The sequence below is a fragment of the Lipophrys pholis genome (assembly GCF_963383615.2).
Source record: "Lipophrys pholis genome assembly, chromosome: 15".
In the NCBI taxonomy this organism is placed as follows: domain Eukaryota; kingdom Metazoa; phylum Chordata; class Actinopteri; order Blenniiformes; family Blenniidae; genus Lipophrys; species Lipophrys pholis.
This window is the reverse complement of record NC_137642.1, coordinates 1123499-1148996: the sequence shown is the minus strand read 5'-3', so window position 1 is coordinate 1148996 and position 25498 is coordinate 1123499. Positions and strand designations below refer to the sequence as shown.

General features: G+C 42.6%; 1 protein-coding gene across 1 annotated transcript in view; it reads right to left on the bottom strand.

Annotated features, from left to right (window-relative positions):
- Positions 1-25207, bottom strand: part of prkg2l (protein kinase cGMP-dependent 2, like) — a 40046-nt gene extending 14839 nt beyond the window's left edge. The window contains exons 1-10 of the mRNA XM_080481761.1: positions 25094-25207; positions 24090-24259; positions 23203-23568; positions 15240-15406; positions 14668-14781; positions 13949-14054; positions 9220-9283; positions 9054-9131; positions 3079-3173; positions 275-343 (exon numbers count right to left, since the gene is read on the bottom strand). Coding sequence (XP_080337887.1) covers positions 275-343; positions 3079-3173; positions 9054-9131; positions 9220-9283; positions 13949-14054; positions 14668-14781; positions 15240-15406; positions 23203-23568; positions 24090-24211 — 1181 coding nt within the window. The 5' untranslated portion in view covers positions 24212-24259; positions 25094-25207. The remainder of the gene's footprint in view (positions 1-274; positions 344-3078; positions 3174-9053; positions 9132-9219; positions 9284-13948; positions 14055-14667; positions 14782-15239; positions 15407-23202; positions 23569-24089; positions 24260-25093) is intronic.
- Between the last annotated feature and the right edge of the window lie 291 nt (positions 25208-25498).

The following is a 25498-nucleotide window of genomic DNA, read 5'->3' as shown; positions in this document are numbered from 1 at the left end:
TTGCTCATGAGACACTACCATTGTTCATGTCAATGAGTAAATGTGCATGAATTACATAACAAAAAACAGTAAAAGAAATGAAAAAGTGGGAATAATTATCATTAGTGTATACAGTTTAGTATTTTCTTTTTCAGCACATAGTAATTGCAACTGTGGAAAATCAGCAATGAAACATAAATCTCTTAAAAAAAACAACCCTTGACTATCTTCCACTTTTTTAATCATTTCGATGACAATGAACGTGGATCAGACTAATCGCTCGTAGTTCACTCACTCTCTGTCCACCACCAGACAGTGTGTGTTGTCCTCATTGCAGACGATGTTAGCTGAGCGAACATCCTCACTGTGAAACACACACACACACACACACACACACACACACACACACACACACACACACACACACACACACACACACACACACACACACACACACACACACACACACACTAGTGAGTGGGTTCAGAAGAAGAAGGATCCTCTGTGTTCAGACTGAGAACACAATGTGCTCAGAATAATTTGGGCGTTAAAGTCAGTCATTCCACATGCCACTTGAAAGTCAGATTCATACTGTGGTCCCATATGACCCAGCTGAACTCTTGGTTCTCAGAGTGCTGCCCCCTGGAAGTTTCTAGGTTTTCTACCAGTAGAATGGAGGCGGAGCTTTCAGCTTTCAGGCTGTGGAACCAGCTCAGGTTCAGTTAGTTAGTCAGCCTCCCTAACTGAACCTTCACAGTCAGCCTCCCTAACTGAACCAGCTCAGGTTCAGTTAGGGAGGCTGACTGTGAAGGTTAGGCTCAAGACTTTTCTTTTTTAATGAAACCACGTCACTGTTGTATGTCACTAACTTGATGTGTCTCTGTGCACTTTATACAGTGAAACCTTTGATGTAGGGACGCCCTAAAATCCAAGGGCAAGTGTCCCCTGAAGACACGTGTCCTCTCTCTGGAGGGACGGGTCATGATGACAAATTGTAGGACCAGTTGATATTGAAGGAACCAAACAGCAAATATATTATGGTTATTTAAAAGCACATAACTGAACCAATACAAGATGTAAACAATATATATACATATGTATATATATTGTAAACAAAATAATTATTAAATCAGATTTAATTTACTTCAGGGAACACATACAGTCCAGTTTAATCTTGAGTGGACCAGACTGGTAAAATATTGCTATAATAACCTTTAAATTTACATTTCAAAGTTTTTCTTTGTCGTGGCCACAGTCTATGTAATGAAATTATCTATATTTTGGCAAACAGTGAGTACTGAAAATGATTCCTAAGGGAAAGTCAAACTTTCGTGTCCGCAGAGTACATGATGTTAAAACCGTCATCCACCCTGTGCGCTGTCAGCTTCTTTGTTGTTGTCTGTCCTGATCTTTTCTCTCCCACATTCACTCCACTTCATCTGGTCTGTGTTATGCCAACAGGAGACTTTGCTTTTCAATCTTGAATATGTTTGCTTATCTGGAATTATTCTTTTCTGTATTTATTTGAATGTAAACTGCTATGAGATGTCAATTTTCTGAACGGAAGTTGATCAAAGTGAAGTGAACATTCACAGTGGAAGTGAAATCTTTTATCCATTGATGTGTTCCAATCATTCAGACACGTCTTATTGTTCAATGTTTTATTTACTAGAATGCTCTCATGTGAATAACTAAGTTGATATTCAGATCTCACAACTCATCAGCTTTTCTCTCTGCATTCATACAAAAACCATGGCTCTTTCCCACGCAGCCACTTAACACCTAATATTAACACAATAAATATATCTCAAATTCTTCAGTCTTGGTGGTCATCCTTTAAAGGGTCTGTGGGCCGCTCCCCTGATGGCGTCTAAATTGTCCTCAGCAATGGACAAAATAAGTAACATTGAACCTCAATAAAAGTGTTGGAATGTATTTTACAAAGTCAAATAAACATATGGAGATGCCTAACATCTCTGTTAATGGAACCAAAAAAAACATTATGACAGAAATGAAATCTCTAGTACATTTGGACCAAACCCTGAACTTCAAAAAGCACATTAAAAAACTATGTAATTCAGTAAAATATATTATCTCTTCATTTAGACACATCAGGAATAGTCTGACCATCGAGGCATTGTTCACATACTTTAATGTCATGATCACTCCACACATTGCGTATATTTTGTCCTGCTGGTCTCAGGCCAATGAGACACTCAAACCACCCAGATCTCTCTAGAATCAAGCACTAAAGGTCCTGGAGCGAAAACCCTTTCTTTCCATCACTGTAACATTCTTAGCAGATACAAAATACTCAGTTTTGACAATTTAATCCTATATACTAATTTAAAAACCATCTTCAAAATTGTTAACAACACTGCTCCGCCGCTATTGAAGAAATTCATCAAACTTTACTCCGAACAAACAACCAGAACATTCCACTCCACGGCTCAAAACCTTTGAACAAACAGCCTCTTCATTTAAAGCCATCAAACTCTGGAATCAGCTTCCGTAAAATCTGAAGTCTGGAGATTGGAACACTTTTTCTCGAAACCTAAAATATCACATTAGGGAAAGCCAGCTGTGTCAGCATTAGTCTATTTTAATTGTCCACTGTATTGTTGTATAATCTATTTTAGTATTTTGTATGAATCTTTGGAATCCATATGTTGAATTTTAATGGTTATTGTTGTTGTTAATAATAATGTTATTGATTTTACTGTAGTTTACATTTATAATGTGTATTATAATGTGTTCCTGCTCGTTGTGATTTCTGTATAATGTGTTCCATAAGATTCTTAATATCTGTAGGAATTTTTATGAAAGCAGGTTTTACATTTTAATAGCTACTGCTAATGTTATAATTTTTTAATATTTTATATATGTTATATTAGTAAATATGTATTATTATGTTGTGTGCCTGCCCGGGGACTGCAGATGGAAACTAGCTACGGCTAGAATCTGGTACGAAGCATCTTTTCTTTAAGGTTAATGTTTTTGTACATGGTCCCTGAAAACTAAATAAATAAATAAATGTTGTCATCACCGTCATATACAGTCCACCACTAAAATATGTGTGCAATCTTCTGTTGCTTGTACCTGATAAGAGCTTTCTCTCCAAAATAGTCCCCGGCTCCCAAAGTCTTGATTTCTTGAGGTTCAGTGAAGCCCTCTGTGCTCTGAGTGACAATGACCTGGAGAAAGACAACATAGAGCAGCAGTTAAATTTACTTTATAGATAGTTCATATGTCAGTGGTATAACTTCAATATCCTAAATAAGGATATGTATTTATCATTTATCCTCAGTGTTTGCTGTATCTTTCTGTCCTATTCCTATACTTGTACTTTGCACCGCAAGAGTTGTCTTCAAATTTCATTGTATATGTCTAATGACAATAAATTTATTGCATTGTATTGTATTCCACATAAGAGCATTCAAACTCAAACCCACAAGCTTCTTACACTTTAATAATAAAAATATAACACATAATAATAATCATAATCATAATTAAAGCTGCAAGCATAGTTGAACGAGTCCTCGCAAGCCAAGCATGTTGGAATGTGTCTCATGTCGAGGTTTTGTGCATGACACACCACTTCCGGTGGCCAGCAGGTGGCGCTATGCCCGATTGTTGTGTCTTTTGACAGTGATCTTGCGGATGGCGAAGTTAATCATTTAAACTATTTGACTACTGGAAAAGGGGGATATTAATTTATGAATACACCAAATATTCAGGTGGTTTGTTACAGCCAACAGGCTGTATGGCCTCGCCTCTGCTTCTCTTTTTGTGTTCTGTCTGACAGGAGGTATCCACCTTCCTCCTCCCCCTGTCCTGATGTGAAGCACTCTGATTGGAGGATAACTGCTGATTGGCTCAGCTCCGCCCACCAGCTGAGGCCATGTAAGAAGCTCCAGCAGACTCCTCATGGCGGCTGATGCAGGAGGTGTCTGTTCAGTCGGCCCCGAGAACCTCGGTGTGTTTGAGATGCTGTGAGATCTTTTGAACTCGGCTCCACTCCGATCTTTGAGGGTGGGATTTTCGTTAACCTTTATTAAATGGTTAACCTTAGTACCACACCACAGCTTGGTGACGGCACCGGCTGTTTCATTTTGTGTTAATTAGGTGTTTTGTTTGTTTCCCATTTTGCCGCTCTCTTGTTTATGGAATTTGTGTGACTTGAAACCTTAGTTCACGGCCTTCTAGTGAAGAAGCTGCCTTTTATTATAATAAATCAACCTTTGTATAGTTATTGAGCATTACCTGTTTGGCCCTCTGTTGTTGTATGATTGTGTCTTTGGGGTTCCTTTGGCGTTCATTGGTGTTTCCTCGCCACTACGTCACCTCGCTTTCTGATTGGCTACGCATCACAGTGAACAGGCTCGTGCTCGTTTTTCCCTTGGAGGACACCACGTCCCATGAGAGCTCGGGCCAAAACAAGCCAACATGTTGAATATCCCCAATTTGAATTCGGAGCGGTCCCGACATCCTTCCGAGCAGACGAGAGGAGTCTTCACACACCACACACGGCAGGAATATCTGATAAGACTGTCTTATGATGATCTGAGCGTCCTTAAGATTGTCGAAAGGGGAGAATCGGGGCCAAAATCGGCCTCATTATCCTGCCGTGTGAACCGGGCATAAGCCTCAATCCTTCTGGGACAACATTTTGTGGACAGATGAGACAAAGATAGAGTTGTTTGGAAAAGCATGTCATTCTACTGTTTACAGAAAACTGAATGAGGCCTACAAAGAGCAGAACACAGTACCTACAGTCAAACATGGTGGAGGTTCAAAGATGTTTTGGGGTTGTTGTGCTGCCTCTGACACTAGGTGTCTTAACGGTGTGCAAGGAATCATGATCACTATCAAAATATTTTGGGCCGCAATGTAGGGCCAAAAACATTTGGAAATGCAACAATTCCTGGAAGAAATTGTGTATTTTTTGGAAAAATTCCAGGAGTGCCAGTAATTTCATCCATGACTGTATATATACTGTATTTTCCGGGCTCTAGAGCGCACCGGATTATAAGGCGCACCCATTAAATTTTAAAAGAATTTTTTTTTTTACATATATTAGTCGCACTGGACTATAAGGCGCAAATATATACCGGTACGTTGTGAAATGAGATATTTACACAGAAAGTGTGTGGAAATGTTTATTTACATACCTTAATTGTTTCCAAACGGTGCCTGTTACACAGCAGTAAAACAGCTGATCAAACAAACAGAAAAGTCGTTGATGTCTTCTTCAGTGTCGGAGTTGAATAGCCTCAGAACATCTCCGTCACACACCTTTTCAATCTCTGTCAGTGTTGCTCTCCCTGTCACTTTCATCTGGAGGCAAAGTTACCTCTGAAGTTGTGGTGTTCTCTTCATGCAGCAGTCCAGCCTTTCGAAACCCGTTGGTGATCATGGATCACACTGCACCACGCTGTTAGGATCCACTAGCAGACTTCAGAAAAGGATGCTCTCCGCATGTGGACAGTTTTTGTGAATGATTTCTCGCCGCTGGTCATCCAAGCTTCCCACTCACCTCGGAGTGCCGCTTTAAATGCACGATTCAAACTGATGTCGAGTGGCTGCAAAAACTTAGTTGTACCTCTAGGAATCACAGCTGGAATTGAGTTTGTTCTCTTGGTGGCTGCTTTCACAGAATCTGTTATATACTCCATACTATCCTCCCGGGCGCTTACTGTAGCACTCCGTCAGCCATTCATTCATTAGGCTTTCTATCATCCATCCTTTTTTGTTAACTTTAATGCCTATGTCTTTCGGGAGTTTTTATTTTGGCATAGTCATCCATTTAAAAATCACCATTTTGCTTTTGCAGTGCAGCTCAGAACACACGTGAAATGCGTTCTCTCATGGCCAGTTGTTTTCGCCATAATGGATGATGTACCTGTCTTGTTAACAGTCCTAGTTAAAGGCAGGTCAAACGTCAAAGTACTTCATCCATATTTATAATGTCGTCTGGTCCGATGGAATTCTCTGCTATTTTTGTTTCAATGAATTTGTGGAAGTTTGCAACTTTTTCCTCGTAGTCGGGAGGGAGTTGCTGACAGAGAGTCGTCCGCGCCCTAATGGACAGGCCTTTTCGTCTTATAAATATGAAACACCATGACGGTCCACCTTTAAAATCTTCAATATCCATTTTGTTGGCGATTGTTTTGGCTTTCAGTGAGATCTTCACGCTGCCGTCTCCAACATCTCACAATTGATTCAACGCCAAGCTTACGTGCAGCAACTCTATGTCCTTCCTGGATAGCCAGATCGATCTCTTTCAATTTAAAAGCTGCATCATATGCTTTTCTTCTTGTGCTTTCCATGTTGAGGGTGTGAAAAATATTTTGCATGTCGTGCCTCTCGTGCTCGCATCTTCTTCTTTGCATTGACCTCTTGCGTCTGTCTCGTGTTTTGCACTTCCTTCAAGAGTGCCCCCTGATGGCCGTTAGTGAAGAAAAATCCATAGATTAGCCGCATCGTTTTATAAGTTGCAAGGTTCAAAGTGGGGGGGGGAAGTAGCGGCTTATAGTCCAGAAAATACGATATATATATATATATATATATACATATAAATCTAAATAAAAGCTTCTCCGGCAAAGCTCCAATAGTGACGTTTCAGACTAGAAATATAAAACTGGAACATGAGCATAATAGATGTCTTTGTTGTTTCAGAAAACAAGACCATCACTTTGGATCTCCAGTTTATCCACGATGATTAATCAGATTCAACTGCTTCAACTCATCCTCACTCCTCATTCTCATCCATCTCGTCCTCAATCATAAGCTCCCCCTCCTGCTCCAGTTCATTACCACACCCACCACCAACAGCTGCCAGCCGCTGTGTACCTCCACAAGACTAAATATGGCCTGATGCATTTGAGGTACCATGGGACAAAATGCACCAAGAAATAGTTTCAGCCATTACAAATGGTCGAAGACCTTCTTCCAAGTGACGGCACCAGATGATCCAAGCACTGGTGGATGAAATTAGAAGCTACAACACCAACCCCACTCATTCCCAGTGCAGCACAGTTTGCCAAAACGTTGTTAGACAATAACCAAAGGGTTTCGCTGACATAAGAAAAGGGATCGTCATTGCTGGGGCCTTTCCCTCACTGCTTCAGCAAGCGAAAACTCGCATTGAGAATATGAACATGGTGGGCTGTATCGGCAGCGCTCGGTGGGATGCTGTGAGGGAACAAGACCTCAGCGTGGACCGGCTGATTCCTATGACGGCACACGATTCCAGCCAGAGCCCCCATCAGGGGAGACTGCTGACACTTTGGAAGAGAAACAGTACCGAATAGAAAACATTTACAAGCAGGAGTGCTTGAATGCAGGACAGAGGGTGGAGGTGATATATTTCATGGAGACTACATACAGCCTTCAGCCTACCCACAGAAATCAAATGCCAGCATCCTCCATTGAGGATCTAAGGATGAAATGGCCATATCTTTTCACTCAGAGGGGCATCTATGCTCATTTTGAGCTGCTGACGGATATAAAGGTCCTGCAAACTTTGGAGCTTTCAATGGAGAAATGTGGACGAGCAGGTGTGGGGTACTTCAGGACAAAATCAAACCACCATGATATCCAAGCTCTTGTTTCCCAGGGTTTGGATGGAGATTTAACTCTCCAGGTAGTTAAGCTTATTTTTGGCGAGAGCTCAGATTGACTGATGAGTCATACTGATGAGTATTGATCAGTTATTGTTAAATGATTCTTGTGATTGTACACATATCAATCACTATTATTTTGTGTACCTTCTCTTAACTTTTCAGGTGTCTGCCACTACAGCTGACATTGAGCCAGTCCTCAGCTTATTTTGCTCGGTGTGCATTTTAATGTACATTTTAAAAAAACTTTATTTTCTAATAAGAAGGAAGTAACTATATCAAGTGCTTGTGCTGATTCCATGTCCATCATTGTAATGGCATGTCATACTGAAAAACAGTACAATAAGTGTACAGTAATTGTATTTTTAATTAATGTAAGAATATTCTCAATTGAAACGGAAATTACTGCAATAGAGTTGAAAAGTGTGTGTGTGTGTGTGTGTGTGTGTGTGTGTGTGTGTGTGTGTGTGGGGACGGGGGATGGGATGGGGGGGATTGGGGTGGTTCGGGGGGGGGCACTCAAAGACAGAGAGAAGATTGAGAGGGCGGGTAGAGGGCTGGGTGGGAGACAACGGACAATACCCTTGTTAATGCTGCACATGGTTGTGATGCAATATGTCAAGTTTGATGCAGATCAAGCAATGTTAAGGCCTTTTACACATCACTTCCTGTTTTTACACATCACTTCCTGTTTTTACACAACACTTACTGTTTCATGGCGAAACGTCCATTTTTGGCCACGCCCTCATATATTATGGTGCCTTTTTATATGCTTTGCTCTCTAATCTCTATTCTATCACCACGACAATTTTCTGGTCAGCTGGATTTACCCCCTCAGACTAGTTCTGCGAAAAGCCAATATACTGTATATGTCACAATTGCGGATTTCCTGTTAAGTTTTCTGAATGTGTGGAAAACACTTTTTGGTGTGTCTGATGTGTTACATATGTGTGCTGACTTTCGTAGCTCTAGGTGAAACGGGATCCGGGGGCTGACTTTTTCTAATTTTCCAGGTGGCGCTGTTGATCCATTTTTCCAGTCACGTGTGATTCCTCCAAATTATAAAATTTTTCACCAGGCCTGATGACTGTGCAAAGTGTTGCAAAAAGTTATGTACGTTTAGGCCCTCAACATTGTGTTTTCACATAATGAAAAAAGTATGAGGTAATAATAATAATAGTAATAATGATAATATTTACAATTTCGATAGGGTCTTTCGGTACTTTCAGAACCTAATAATAATAATAATAATAATAAAAATAATAATTATAACATTTATCTCAGTAAAACAAAAATTAATGGATCTTTGAAAAAAGTGAGTTTTTAGAAAATACTTAAAAGAAGAAACCCAGGTAGTAATGCACACCTAAATGTCTTGATATAATTGTTGGAATTATTTCCTCATGAATAATTAATTCAGATTGTGATTGCATGTTTGGAAAAAAACCGCACCTCTCCTTTTGCGATGATGAAAAAAGTGTTTCCCTCTTCTCCCTCTCGGATGATGTATTCCCCTTTTTCAAAATAGTCCTGTAAAAAGCAGAAACTCAGCTTTACTCTGTTTTCAGAACTGTTACTACATAAACAGAAGGACACTGGGATGAAGTGGAACACTCACCACTTCCAGACAATCCACAATCTTTGAGAGTTTCTCCTCCGGCAGCTCTTGGAGCAGAGACACACTCGAAAAGACACAAGTACAGGAGCCTGTATTAATGTTTGGCTGGTACATATGGTGTTATATAGTTCTCTATGTCACCATATTCACAAAGACTGTTCAGGGATGGTGTTTTAAAGCCCTGTAGTGGAGTTTGGCGGAATCCACATTTTGATACCATTAACTTGTCCTCCTTCAAACATAAATCTCTTGTGAGAACAATATACTGACGTTATGAGGGGACACATTTCACTGTGTAACACAATACATACTATTTTGTTATATTAGTAGAAGCGTCCGTTACACAAAATATAATAACGTTAAAGAAGAATCTGGAATGGCTGTATTTCAAATGCATTTCTGTCCATGCAGCTCGTACTGGACATCTATTGTCTTTTTAAGAGAGCAGCTGACTTATCATCTTGTCTTCAGAGTAGTCACATGAAGACGTCATATCTCAAAACCTAATTAACTCATCTCCTGAAACGATGGTTAAGACAACCAGTGGAGCCTGCTAATAATTTTAATAGTGTCAAATTGAAAAGTCAAACACACACACATCAGTTGTCAGGACATGCGTGGATGGACTCAAGCGCAGACTCCAAAGTTTCCATAAAAATGTAGTTTATTGTCCAAAAAGTCCAGGGAAAACAAGGAACCGCAGGAGAAACCGAAGTGAAAAGATAACAGGAGGAGAGGAGTTTAAAGACAGGGAAGACACAGGTGAAAGTCATTGCGACAGAGAGGAGCACACAGAGGGAGGAGACCATTGGTTAATTGGAAACGTGAGGTGAGACACACAGGGCAGACAGACAGAGACCAGACATAAGTGCTCGACAAACATTCATTATTTAGGGATTAAAGAAATCCAATATGAGAAATCTTCTCTAATCTGTTTGCAGTCTTTATTGTATTGATTAGGTATATAAATAAAACTGGTACTGTTTTGCCAGTCCTGAACAGAAAGTGAAGCAGACAACAATGTAAAGTAATCTTCTTCCCCTACTTCAGTATGAACATGGGTCAGCCTCACAGGTGGGGACCTGCTCAGGTGAACACCAGAACCAGGACCAGGCCACACTGACGGAGCAGCGTGACTGTAACTGTAACTGCAACTGAGACTTAAGGCCCCTGCATTCTCCCTTTTTGAACCCACAAGAACAAGAAGAAAATTCGGCAGTGACGTCAGCCAGCTGCAAAAAAAAAAGCTTTTTCAGCAGGACTGTTCATACTCTGATAAGAAGCTGCCGAACTCACAGGCCACGCCCCCTCACAGCAGGTGCCCAATTTAATGTGGATGAATTCAGATAACATTTGAATGAGACAGCAATAGGTTGCGACAATGGCGGAGACAATACTTTTCGAGTTGATGAGAGAGGAAGAGGATGAAGAAGCTGTTTGAAGCTGAGGAGGAAGAAGAACTGTTATTAAGACACGCTGTGATGGAGGAAATGAAGAAAAGGTGACGGAGGTGGTATGTTCGACCGCTCAGTACCACCAGAGCTGAGCAGGGCGAGTACAGTCTCCTGGTCAAACAAATGTGGGAAATGGACGAGGAGATGCACTTCTCCTATTTCAGGATGTCGGCCTCCCGTTTTGATGACCTTGTGCGACGGATCACGCCATTCATCCAGCATGCGCCGACACACAGCAGCCCAATCTCCATCCAGGAGGGGCGAGCAGTCACACTGCGCTTATTAGCTTCTGGAAGCTCACAGGCCAGTTTGTCCGATAGCTATAAAATGGGACGGTCAACTGTTTGCACAGTTTTGTCAGAAGTGACTGGTGCGATCTGCAGATCCCTGAAGGATGAGTTCGTTACCTTCCCATCACCGGCACAGATGGTTGACATCGCACAGGACTTCTGGAGGCTCTGGAACTTCCCCAGTTGTGTTGGTGCAAACACGTCACAATCAGAGCACCACCGAGAGCTGGAAGTGACTTTTTTAATTATAAAGGCCAGCACTCCATTGTTTTGATGGCTGGGTGTGACGCCAGGTACCGGTTCACTATGGTGGACATCGGGGCCTATGGCAAACAGAGCGATGGGGGGGGTTGAACAGAGTTCCTTGGCCTCCTCCAGCACCACTCCCCGGCACCACCATGAAAACCACAGCTGCACAATATAATTTCTGTCTCCCACTTTAAACACAAAACAGTATGAATTAACACAAGCATGTCTGTTGTCTTTACGTCTCCAGATCGCAATCTGACTTTGACGGAACAGATTTTCAATTACCGCCACTCTCGTGCCCGGCGAGTAATAGAAAATGCTTTTGGCATCCTGGCAGCAAGGTGGAGGATCCTCGGCAGGCCCATTGAGTGTTTACCTGACAAGGTCGGGGAGGTGGTCAAGGCCTGCGTTACGCTGCATAATTACCTCGCCTGCACTAATGCAGCCAACGCACCTTTTCGCCAGATACATCCCGGCAAACTTCACCAACTCCACCGCTGCTTCTGGTGAGCTGCAGCGTGGAGAGTGGAGGAGGCAGGTGGAGGGAGACAGCAACCTCCAGGACCCAGGGACACTGTCAGGAGTCCGAGCATCTCGGGCAGACCGTCTCACAAGAAATGACTTGATGGATTTCTTCCAGGCACCTCATGGACTTGTACCATGGCAAGAGGATATTGTCCGGAGGGGCTGTACTAATTAAGGAATGTAAATAATACATTTTGTATATAGTTATCAATGTAAATAGTTTCTGCTTTTCTGAAGCTCATTTTGAAGTAAGTTTGGTGAATTTGTTTTATATAAGTGCCCCATTTTAATGAGGCCATTAAATTCATCTTTAAATATTTTTGGTTTAGACAGTAAACAGCAATGCATTTGTCCCCACGTTCTGAGTCCAGACTTATTATAAATATCTCAAGGAGGCACTTCTCTTTTGGACAAGAATATTTTATAAGACAACAAAAGGTCAAGGCAATGAAAAACTAAACAATATTGACAATTGCAGTATCCTAATAATAATAAAGAAAATATATTTCACAATGTGTATGTAATATATATTAAATATAATATACACATAGTATTAATTATATAATAAAATATATAATTTTAATAGGAACAATAATTATTTACATAAATATTTACACAAATCAGACAAAGAAAGCTGCCCAACTTGCCAACAAGCCTGTTGAAGAGAATGAAGCTTCTGTTCTGGAGACTTGTTGCCACGCTGGGCAGCTTTCTGCTCCATTTCATAGAGGACACTTTCAATCTTGAATTTACATTCAGGGAGGAGGTGTGGTGGCAGCGACCTCATTACATCTCCCACAGGGGTCATTCATCTGGAGGATGTCGTCTCGTCTCCGCCATCCAGCCTCCATCGCAGCTTCCCTCTCGTCCCTTCTTCTGTCCAAGAGAGCAAGAGCAGCCTCAAAGTCTAAACCACTAGATGTGGCTCGCTTCCTCTTCCTTGACCTTGAAGTGGTCGCAGCAGGTGGAGGTGATGCTGCAGGCTGAGCAGGAGCTGGAGGTGGTTGTGGTGCAGGTGAGGCTGGCGACGGAGAGACCAGCAGTGAACTCCCAATGTCTTCCGTATTGATGGTGGCACACTGCTGGTCTACAGGGGAGGTGTGGGCCAGAGGAGTGAAGGAAGGCCCTTCATCTGGGTCCACCTCTTTGTCCTCAACAAGACAAAAAAAACAATAAACATTAACTGACAGAACCTAAAAATTCTTAAGTGAAAATACTTTAGTCAGGAAGATAATTTAACGTACAGTGGCATTCACCACAATTTATGCATGTTTGTCATTTTGTTAATAAAACAAAAACTCTTGTGTTGAAAAATGTTGATTTAAGCAGTTACAATGTATAAAAATCTAGGCTACATTCATTTTTCCACTACCGTCCTGATAAATGGTTCTGATTATTAATTACCGACAGTCTGTACGGATTATCACCTGAGCGGCACTGCTTACCTCAATCTGTGAAGGCGTCATATTGGTGGTGGTTTCACGATGCTTCACGTGGTCGTCCAGCCACTGAAGTGGTAAGTACAACGCCGGTACCCTTTTCTTCCCAGCTGCGGCCCCACTTTTTATTTTGCAGGACCCGACGTTTGGCCTTCGCACACTTGTCACGGAGGTTTCTCCACTTCCTCCGACAGACGCTCTCCTCAATGTTCAGTTTTGTGGAGATTTCACTCCAACAGTTCTTGGACATTTGAATATCTTTATATTCGCGTAGGGTGCTGTTGTACAGATTTTCATATTTTCTCACCTCCTCCGCTTTCAGTTCTTCCATTGCCTCCGTGTTTAAAAGTCCCAGCCGGCCGAATACGGAAGTAACAAGCAAAATCTGACCAATCATACAAGAGTTTGCGGGCTACGTTGCTGCAGTTACAAATTTGTTCAGCCAGCAGGAGCTGGCCGAAGGAAATGACGTAATTTTGTTCGGCAGGACCTGCAGTGCCGAACTTTCGTCTTGTTTTTATGGAGGATGAAGGGGCCTTTACACCAACACTGAACTGTGGTTCTTCAGAGTGTAACACTGACTTGCTGTATGAGCGCACCTGATAGCACACCTAAGACACCTGGTCATAGTCATGGTCCTGGTCCTGACCCTGGTCCTGGTCCTGACCCTGACCCTGACCCTGACCCTGACCCTGACCCTGGTCCTGGTCCTGGTCCTGGTCCTGGTCCTGACCCCCCAGTACACCTTGGTTAGAGTGAGTCTTGTTTGTACCTGCGCAGGAAGTTGAAGTGCTCAACATGTCTGGCCTGTGTGGTCTGCATCATGATGGTCTGGAAGGTGTGCCGGTCCAGGGCCCAGATGTGAGACTGCAGCACAGCTGCATGAGAACCCAGACATCATTCACTCATTTCTGGTTAATCACTGTCAAAATGTCTGTGCTGCGCAATTAAACTGCAGACAGCAGAACACACACAGCTCCCAGCACTCTCCTGAGTCAGAACGTTCAAACACACATTTTAAAAAACAAATGTATTAAGAAAATGACGGGAGCCGTTTTAAAGTGAATTTAATGACTTCCTTTGTGGATCTTCAGCAGCTCATGCCGGTGAGGAGTTATGGCTGATTCATGAAGTATGGAGGCAGTTCTGTATCGATGGGGGTTCCATTCCCATCTCACAAGGTGTCTGAAACTCAAACTGCATTTAATGTTGTGTAAACATGGCAGCTCGCCACTGGGTTGTGAATGTGTGACTGAGTGAATGTCTTCAAAGCCAGTAAACGTTAAAGGTTTGTATCTTAGAATCCTCTGTGGGCTTTGCATGTTCTCCCTGTATGTGTCCTCTAGTTTCTTCCTCTGTCTTTAAAAACTGTGTTTGAGTTCTGTGATGGACTGCCTTCACGCTGTTAGTGAGATGGGATCAGACAAGGATGAGGCAGTACAGACGACGATTGCCCATCAGGGAGGTTGTTTTGCTTTTGCTGTCACGCACCTTTGACTGTGGCTGTTCTCCTACAGTTATACAGAATGGCCAGTTCTCCAAACGCTGTGCCCGGACGCATCTCTCCAAGTAGCTTCCCGTTCTGGATGACCTCCAGCAGGCCCTCTGGAAAAACACAACAAGGTGTGGGAGTTTCTGTCATCACAAGTCAAATCTCCAGTCTGTCAGTCTTCTTATTGCACCTTCATTGTAGGACTACTGTGTGGTAATGTAGTGGTAAGAAACAGTATTTACTATGGCTCACTTCGCAGGGAGGTCTTCCCTGCAATATCAGTTGTTCTTAAGTGTAATTGCAAAGTGATTCTATTTCAAGCCCTTCCCCAGCCTGAAGGTTTTCTTTATAACAAAATAGTCGACCAAGTTTTTGGTACTAATGTTTATAAATAACAAAAATGACTAGAAATAAAGAACACTTCTTCACATGATGCATTTCTCTTATTTCACTGCACCTAAAATCCTAAAGTACCAATACTTTGTGTTTCTTCATTAACTCATTCATTACTTGACTATCAATTGCTCAGGCAAACATCTTGCAGGAGTTACAGACACGTGAGCAATCCTACCTGCCAGCACATAGAGGTAGTTTCCAGCTCCTCCCTCCTCGATCACCAGCTGATCCTCCAGGTAAATCTTCTCAAACATGCAGTCCACCATCTCCCTCATGTGCTGCGGCTCCAGCTTCTTCAGAAAGTCATTCCTCATGATGGCGTCATTGATGAGCTTCCTGGTGCTGACATGAAAAAAAAAAACGTTTCAGCTCCATACAACACCTCAACAGTCACCGCTGAAAGGTGTCATGTTTCCAGCTTCCAGCTCAGGAAATGTGTGTGAAGTGTAGAATTAGATTGATATTTTAGCTGTGATGCAGTTCTGCTTGTATTCAAATATGCCTACTATACAATAACAAAGAAATATTCTGACTGCATTATTGCTCATGTTGGGAGGATGAGATAGTTGTACAATCACTGATCTATTCAGTAGATTAACATTATTTTTGGACCTAATAAAAATAAAAATAATGATTTTAGTCATTAGCACCTCTCAAACTGAGAGGCGCTAATAATGTTTTCATTTCCTTTTGTTTGGTAATCCTGAACAATAATCCATTCCTAATTTATGTTCTCAAAATCAAATTGAAAAGCTGCTTTTAGATAACAAATGTAATCCTATCGATATCAAGAAAAATATCAATATCAGTTTTGTCCTAGGTTCAAACCACTACATTAGCCATTTGAATTTATTCAGCCGAATTTCAGGAGTTTTTGTGTGTGTGTGTGTGTGTGTGTGTGTGTGTGTGTGTGTGTGTGTGTGTGTGTCCTCATTTCCACATCACACAGAGGTGATGTCCCTATTCATGGCGGAGCAGCGTGCTCGCCTGGGTTGTGCTGTTGAAGCAGTAATGAGCAGGACCCTCCTTGGACCCCTCCTCGAGGTCCCCTGGTCTTTTGTTCCCTCCATGTTTTTCTATTATCCAGACATGCTAATGAAAGCTCTCAGATGCAGAGTGTAACACAAAGCTTGTCTCATCCTGTCCATTTTAATCTGTTTGTGCACCAAAATGCCTGAGTGGGAACAGATTTCCTTTGGTTGAGTCCTGTTGACGAAAGAGTTTACAAAATGGTTTTGTTTTTTCAGTTTCTACAGTTTTCTTACCACAGGAAACCTTTTGACTTTACCAGCATCAGTGACTGAACCCAACAGATTATTTGCCTTAGAAATGAAAAGTCAACGTCTACTCACTTCTGATATCCACCGATCAGCCACAATATTATGACAGGACCATCAAACATCATTTGAGTCTTAACGTGTGATTAACTAATTAACAGGTGATCAAAGTGGTTGATCAATACCGCCAGCAGCCTAGCAGAAAAACTCGGTCCACAGCTCCACCTATACCACTACAGTAGATCCCTATCACCAGTAGTTACCGTAGTAGCAGACCTTGCAGCAGCTGAACTCCACCAAACCAGCATAGTACTAGCTGGTCATGGCCAGCCACCAGAACAGGCCTCCTGACAGGTCGCCCCAACAGGCCAACACCCCGGGATCAACTAGTTACTATTACCCATACAGGGTTACCATTCGGTTGATAGGCTGGTCGTCTTTCAACTACAATATTGCAGGTTCATCCTTAAGCAAGACACTGAACCCCACACTGCTCCCAGTGGATGGACTGAGCGCTGCATGGCAGCTGCCTCCATTAGTGTGTGAATGAGTGTGTAAATAGGTGAATGTGATTAACAATGGAAAACGCTTTGTGGACTGTTCAAGCGTTGGGAAATGAAATCCGTTTACCATTACTATACTCTGGCTAGTGACTAGCAGACTGTTGCTGAAAGGCTTTTGAGTGTCTCTTCCCAGGTGTTGTAATGATGAACTTTTGTCTGTTGTTGTTCCTCCTCACCCTGCCTTAAAACCTTTATTACTACTCGTTTGGGAATGAAAACTCTTCTACTCTTTTTCAGTTACAGTGGGTAGTGAGACATCTTCCTGGAAGAATGGACATTTTTTTTCTTATCAGTGTAAGATGTGGTTTTACTGGCTGTCAAGAGACTTACTGTTCCCCAGGGGGTCTTTCTCTAATGAGTCCTAAAGGTCCATTCAACTTCAGAGGTCTTCTCATCAGAAATTATAAGGAAGTGTTTATTTACCATGCTCTTCTTGTTGATGGGTATCCAACCAATCTCTGGTCCTCCAATACATTTCAAGGATTTTGAGAACATGCCTGAGTTATATATCTTATTTATAAGTGCTGTTAGGTAGGGGCATGGTTATGGAGGTTATGGTAGGTGAGGGAAGGAGCTTGTATTGGATGCCATATTGCACAGGGGGCAGGCTGGAGGTGTTGGAGGATGGGGGTGGTGGTGATGTGTTTTCTGGACCGGGTGTGAGTGAGGAGGCGGGCTGAGTGTATTGTCTGAATGTATTGTAGTTTTTGTACATGAGTGGTGGGGAGTCCATAAAGAAGGCTGTTGCAATGATGGAATCTGAAGGTAATAAAGGCGTGGATGAGTATTTCACCTGTGGTCTGGGAAAGGGAGGGACAGAGGCGGGCGATATTCTGGAGGTGAAGAAGGATGGAAGGAAATGAGAGGGAGGAGTCCATGATGATGCTGAGGGGGAGGGGTGACTTTCTGATGGTCAATGAGGAGGCTGATGTTCTGTACAAAGGGAAGGAGAGATTTGGGTCCGGTGATGAGGAGTTCTGTTTCATTGCTGTTGAGTTTGAGGACGTTATTGTCCATCTAGGTTTTGATGTCTGAGACACAGTTATTGATGGTGGAGAGGATGACTGGGTGAGGATTTGGTGTAGATGAAAAGTTTGATATCGTCAGCGTAGCAGTTGAAATTGAGTCCGTTGAGGGCGTTGTTGTAGTGACAGATTGTTTGTAAGCTGGGGCTTGGACAGTGAGACCAGTGTTTCTATGGAGTGGTTCCAGTTGTCTTCGTTGTTTCTTGAGATGGAGGAGTTCTGAGGTGTACCATGGGGCAGAGGCGGAGAAGGAGAATGTGGCTGTTTTAAGAGGGGCAGTCTGTTTGAAGCAGGAGGAGAGTCAGTGGTTGTAAAAATTGACAAGATCAGAAGCGGTAGGATCTTTGGGAAGTGGCGAGGAGAGAGAGTTGGGAGAGAGTGATTTCAAGTTACAAAAGGTTATTGCTCGTGTGTGTTTGGTGGTGTAAGGAGGAGTAATAATGTCCAGGGTAATGGCCAGATGGTCAGAAAGGGTGAGGTCTGTTAATGACAAGTTATGGATGGTGAGAGAGGGTGTAGAGCAGACCAAGTCCAGAAGGTGACCATGGTTGTGTGTGTATGAGGGGGTGTGTGACATGCTGAGTGAAGTTAAGGCAGTTTAAAATGTCCAAGATGTTAATTTGGCAGTAGGGCAGTCATTCTGGATGTTGAAATCACCGAGAAGCAGAATGCTTGGGGAGATGGAGGACAGTTGCGTTACAAAATCAGTGAAATCAGACAGGAATGATGGACCGTTTTTAGGAGGGCAGTAGGTAACGGCAGCAATGAGTGATTGAGAACCGAAAAGTCTGAAAACCAGATGATCAAATGAAGAGACAGCCAGGATGGAGATGGGGGTGAGGGAAATGTTGCTTCGATGGATGACTGGATGACTTGTGTTGAATAATGCTGACTTTTGTTGTGAAGTCTGTGCAGTGGAAGTTGGGACGGGCAGGATGCCGTATAGTGTCATGTGACGGGTGTGCAGATGACGTATGCGGATGTTGTTGTTGCGCCGGAGTCCAGGAGGGTGAGAGCTGCGGTCGGACCAGAGAGAAAGAATGTTGTAAGAAAGTTTTCGGCGGGAGCCTCAGTGGATGTCAGGGCGGCGGCGGAGAAGGAGGTGCTGTTTCAGGGTTGTCGTGATGTCAAGTGAAGGAGGAGTGCGGTGATTCAGTGTGAAGAGCTTCGAGGACACGTACCGGAGAGCCATGGTTCAAGCCAGGGAGGGCAGCAGTCGTGGAGAGGCCAGCAAAAATGCCATGAACAGTGACCACATCCCTGTCAGGCTTTTCCGGAGTGCAGGTCGGCCAGAAACCAGGCTGTAGTCCGCTGCTCCATGGTATCACAGCAGGATCGGACCATAGGCAACCCCGGGAGCCAGCTCCATGGTGGTCACAGCAGGAGCAACACTGTGACAGGCGACTGTCAGGCGACTGTCAGGCGACCAGGTGAGGTACAGCCCAAATGCAGGATCAGACGACACTAGTTGCAGTCGAAAATCGGTGTGTAATCCGTTTCAAACTGGCTTTTTCTTTTCTTTCCAGAGTGAGAAGTGGCAGCCAAAGAATGCCAGCGTCCTCTCATGTCACGTGCTTTCTGAACACGTTCTGAACATTCTGAACATGGACATATAATGCACTGTCAAGGTTAGAAGAAGGTTAAGAAGAACAGTACAATTACTGCTGTACAATTACCACTGCCACCTTTCTAATACCTTCGATACTGTTGATCTTAAAATTTCTGAGGTACTGTCTTGTCTGTTTGCTCTTTTTTTGTATTTGACGTCAGATCTAATTTTGATTGAGACGACTGGAGGACTAAGTCCTCCATGGTTCACCCCCTCCGGACAAACGGGGGGGGGGGGGGGGGGGTGACCACGTTTCTTTGGGAACAAAGAAACATGTGGTCACCACTGGACAAATTTGACAATGCTCACATGACCCCCACCAGGGAGTCCCCGGTAACCCCTCCCTGGAAGCTGCATCCCTGCACCTCACCACCAGGGGGATCCACCAACTCCATCCACAGCCGGAGGGAACATCCCGGAAACTCTGAAGCCAACCCCGCTCTGATTGGCCATCGTAAAACCAGCAGGGAACCAGAACATGACCCGCAGGTAGAAAAGTCCAGGACGGAGTCCCGTCGATCCAGACGCTGGACTTCGTACAGGGACACAAGGAGCCGCGTGTTAACTCACGCGGACTGGGTCAGAACTTTTTAACTTCCTGGACGACTTGGAAAAGCCATGGGATTACTTTCTTTATCATTTTTGTCTTTTCTTCAACGAGACCCGCACCGCTGGCGCCACACCTCCCCTGATCCTGCAGCTGAGCAAGGCCTCTGAGTTCAGGACACTGAACCCAGACCCAGTAACACCAAGTTACTGCAGCCTCACCGAACCGCACAACACCACCCAGTGTTAAGCAACAACGGCACACATTGTTAGCCTGAAGCTAACATGCAATGTGTTTAATGTGTCATTAACGCTGAAGCTGAAGCTGCATGTGCGCACGACGGGCATCTTGTTTATCTGGTCACTAAGCAACCGCCACGGCCCCCAGAAAGAGCGAGTCAAATGCCTCTAGTGGCTGCGTGGGTAATCGCAAAGCCTCTTGACATCAAGTCACTGCGCTCTCCCTCTGCGCGCCGCAACAGTCGCTACCTCCACCTCGTGGACATTCAAGGTCATTACACCCATTCATCATCATCGCTTCAGACCACACACACACACACACACACACACACACACACACACACACACACACACACACACACACACACACACACACACACACACACACACACACACACACACACACACACACACACACACACACACACACACACACACACACACACACACACACACATTCTTTGTACATAGTGTCTGCTGTTAAATAGATTAGATCTCCATGTTAGATAATGTTTGCTACTTCGATGTGTTGATTTATGAGATCATTTCAGAATTATCTATGAATTGTTGTTAATATACGTCTGTTAGCTGGTGCCCCCTTTCATTATTAATGCATAGATAACCACTTTATTCAAATTAATATTTTTTCATTAATAAATTATTTTCATAATTTATTAACTTTAAGTAATTACTCAATTACTTTAGGATTTGTTAATGAGTAAATGACAGTTTGCTTCCATTAATAATTAAAATTTTTCATAAATTACTTCCAGTGATTTAATACTTTCAGTAATCTATTATTTACAGTAATTTACTGCTAATAACCAACCATAAATCCCAACATTGTTCTCCAACAAAAACAAAGTGTCTGTTATGTTACCCTATATTTTCTTCAGAAATAAATCCTGTTTTTATTATGCTGCAGTCTCCTTCCTCAATCTGTTGAACTATAGTGATATTTTGTTTATGTTGTTCCAGCACACTTTCTTCACGTATGAGATTCAGCTCATCACTGAGCTGAAAGATTTATAGCTGGATAAAAACATCTTACCCACCACTGCACATTGCATCCCTCTTTCAGGTGGCCATCACCTTCCTTACACAGACTTATACATTGGTACCACTTCATCTACGAATCCATTCTCAATAAGCTGCCTCCATATTTATCCACCTACATGTTAACTAAACATCCAGGTCATGACCTGCTGGTCAGGATGTCATCATCAAGTATAAAATCTTGAGAGATATTTTCTTTTAATTATTATTTTCTATGTCAAACTACAGAAGCCCTAAAAGAACAGGATTAAATACCTTTTATTTTTTGTTAATTTCAGTGATTATCTTGAGATCTTAAGTAATTTTTCTTGTTATTTCGAGAAGAGTTTATTTTCCTAACATTATAGAATAAATTATCCAATTATCTTGAGAAAACGAATGTTAACGAATATGTAACATGGTGGGTGGGTGGAGCCAGGAGCCGGGCAGCCATGAAAATTCCATTATGGTAATCAAAAATACACATTTTGAGTTTGAGTTTATTCTGGTGACCATATTGGAATTGCGGTGGCCATATTGAATTTGAGGGCAAATTCAAGATGGTACCAGGGCTTAATTTAAACAGCATGGATCAAAGTACCAGAATCCACTGTGATTAATTAATGAATTAACTAATTAATTAATATACCATTAAACAATTACTTAAATGTGTCAGTAATTCATTAAAATACCAATTTTTTCCCATTTAAAAAAATATATAATTTATAATATTTCACGATCTGGTGTTGTAGCACTTCATGAATTCATTTTATCTGCCAAATTTGCATATCAAAGTCAGAAGGCGGATCGTTACGCGTCACTGGTTCCCCTGCACATCAAGTCAAGGTTGATCGATCCCAGATAATGAATTGATGCAGAGGTAGTGAACATATTCCGATTCACTGGGTGGCGCTATATGTTAACATCTGCTCCTTCCACTCAGTAAAACTCCAGACTCCAACACGGGTAGAACCTTCATTTCTTAGCTTCTGCACATTACGTTACATTCAGAGTATCCCAGGCATCACACAATAACACTTCCCAGTATGAACACACAACTATCAGAATTTTCTATTGTTTCACCTCTGTTTGGATACTTTATATAAAAAAACTTTATTTTTAACCAACAAAAAACAAGAAGAAGACTAAGGGCGCTTTCACACCAGAACAAGCCAGGACTCTGTATGATTGGGGGTGGCTGACAATTTTCACACCTTCATTTGGTCGGGTTTGGTTCACGGCAACCCTGTTTCATCCGGACCAGACTTCGGTTCAGGGACTTTCTGACCTCCCTCTTTTACGTAGCAAGTCACGGACCTTGATATACTGCTGTCCGAGTTTTTTTTAACCTTAATGCGGCACTGATCTGCCGACCGGTGGAATCCCTGTGCCACCATCTTCTCACTGAAATATTTAAATACAGCATTGTTCTTGTGGGTAGCCAGGAGCAGGAGTGATCACGCCGGCCCACCAGAATTTATCCTGGTATGCCAGCTGGGCAGTACACCACTGGGCATGTCGTAGTTCCAATAAATATTAGGATTGGAGGTGTTTGCGCCTGGTAAAGATTGATTGATTGATTGATTGATTGATTGATTGATTGATTGATTGATTGACTGATCATTGGTTGGTTCATTTATTTATTTATTTAGTCAGTTAGTTCCTTAGTTATTTACTTTATTTTTTTTATTTCATTTTGGCCCTTTTAGTCCCCCATAGTGTCTTAACAAAATCACCTGTATAAATACAGGTCCAATTAAAAAATAGCAGTATAGTAATCTGGTCAAGATCAGATCATATAGAAATCATATTTTGTATAGATGTGAGTGTAAATTCCGCCTACTGAGAGTTTTTGCGTATGGCCTTTCCAATGCAGATGGCTGATGTTCTGAATCCTCCACAGAAGTTCTCGGACGTGGGTTCAGCGGAGACGCCTTCCTTTGCTTTGAGTCGCCGATGGACCTCCACAGCCACCCTGTGGAAGCGGCTGGGACCCTGGTTAATGGCACTAAAACAACGAGTGCTGGGGCCACACAGGATCGGCGACGAGCATCCCAGCTTAGTGTTGTAGCCAATAGCATCCTGGAGCTTGTCAATCTGGGAGATCTTGGTCGCCAGTTCCTTCTGGAGCTGCTGAATCTGCAGCTGCTGGTCTTCAAACTCTTGATCACGCCGTGCTAGCTCAGCTTCAAGCTGGGTGATGCGTAAACTGAAGAAAAAGTACTAGTCAGTTCGGTGAAAGAACATCAAGGCAGCAGTGCACCACCAGACACAATATAAAAACACATGAAAATTAAGGCCTCATCAGTGATGAGCTAAAACCCAGATGAGCTGTATACTATGTAAGGTCAAAACCCCCATCAGCAATATGCCAAGTGAACGTCAAGCGAAGCACATTGTGGGATGGAGGCTCAACACACTCAGTAGCTACATAGGCTGCATGTGGCTGACTGAAACACAATAATGCCACAATAATAGGGGATTAATAGACAATTTCATCTGAGTCCTTCCTTCCCTTCACTTTCATCACAGCATGACGGATTCCTGATTCCTGAATTCAAATCATTCTTCACTAGATCTTCAACCTGGTCATAGATGCATCTCATGATTTTTTAACAATGAATGTTGCTACTACAAAAAGTATTCAACATATTCCCTGCAGTGGACTGGAAGGTAATGTTACCATGCACACACTCATACAGACAGAGCTGCGGAGGGTTGGATTCTAACCTGAGGATGTATGAGTCCAACTCAGGTGCAGCTGTGTGAATGGAGGCCAGGCAGCTGTTCTCCTCAGCCCGAGGGGCTTTTATCGACCCGTTGCCCATGGCCAGGCTTTGAGTGGCCACCATAGGAACGGTCCTGGGGTCCAACTCACCACAATGACTGTCTGACAAGAACTATGCACAGTTTCTACATTAACATCTCTTCAGATCAGAGGTTTTCAAAGTGTGGGGGGATGAACATCATGAGATCTCATGGTTAACAGAAGTTGAAATCCACAGGCAAAAGATAGAGATGATTCAATAGAAATTTGTTCATTACACATAGACTGAATCTGTTTTTACTCTCGCTCGGTCTCAAGCTTTTTTTTCATAGTCATTTACATCAGTCAAAAAACAATAGGCACTTATTAAGAATGAGTGATGGTTTTCACCTCCACACACTTCTTTTTAAACCTTATAAAGAACACACTTCTTTTTAAACCTTATAAAGACCACACTTCTTTTTAAACCTTATAAAGAACACACTTCTTTTTAAACCTTATAAAGAACACACTTCTTTTTAAACCTTATAAAGAACACACTTCTTTTTAAACCTTATAAAGACCACACTTCTTTTTAAACCTTATAAAGAACACACTTCTTTTTAAACCTTATAAAGAACACACTTCTTTTAAAACCTTATAAAGAACACACTTCTTTTTAAACCTTAAAAAGCCCCCCACCCACCCCACATTTTGAGAACCACTGTCTCAGTTTAACACCTCACTGGACTATGTTGACTCTCTGATTTAACTCCAATGGAATAGTCAAACAGTTTCAGGACAAGTACATGTTTTCCACAAACTGCTTCTGCCAATCATCATTACTGATCAGTATATATTGAACATTCCCCACACAGCATGCATGTGAGCTATGTTCAAGAATGATCTAAATAGTGCATCTTGAGATCATTCTTGAACATAGCTCACATCATTTCCAACAAGCAGCCTGTTTTAGATGTTTACTTACAATGGGCGGAAGAAGGTGGAGAGAATGATCCACTTTGTGAAGCAGTGCGTGATCTCTGCTTTTTACCGTCTGCGGACCTCTGCTGCTTCTGGTGTGTTGTCCACACACACACACACACACACACACACACACACACACACACACACACACACACACACACACACACACACACACACACACACACACACACACACACACACACACACACACACACACACACACACAGAATCTCTGGTGAAGTCCACCAACGTGTGGTGATAAAACAGTGTGTGGCGACCCCTGGTGGTCTACTGGCACGCTCACAAACAGCAGTACAGAGAGGGAAGGGAGCCAATGCATTTATGTTTTATCCATTTCTGCTCTTCACTCCTACATTGTCTCTTTAAATTCCTCAGGCGTTCTTTC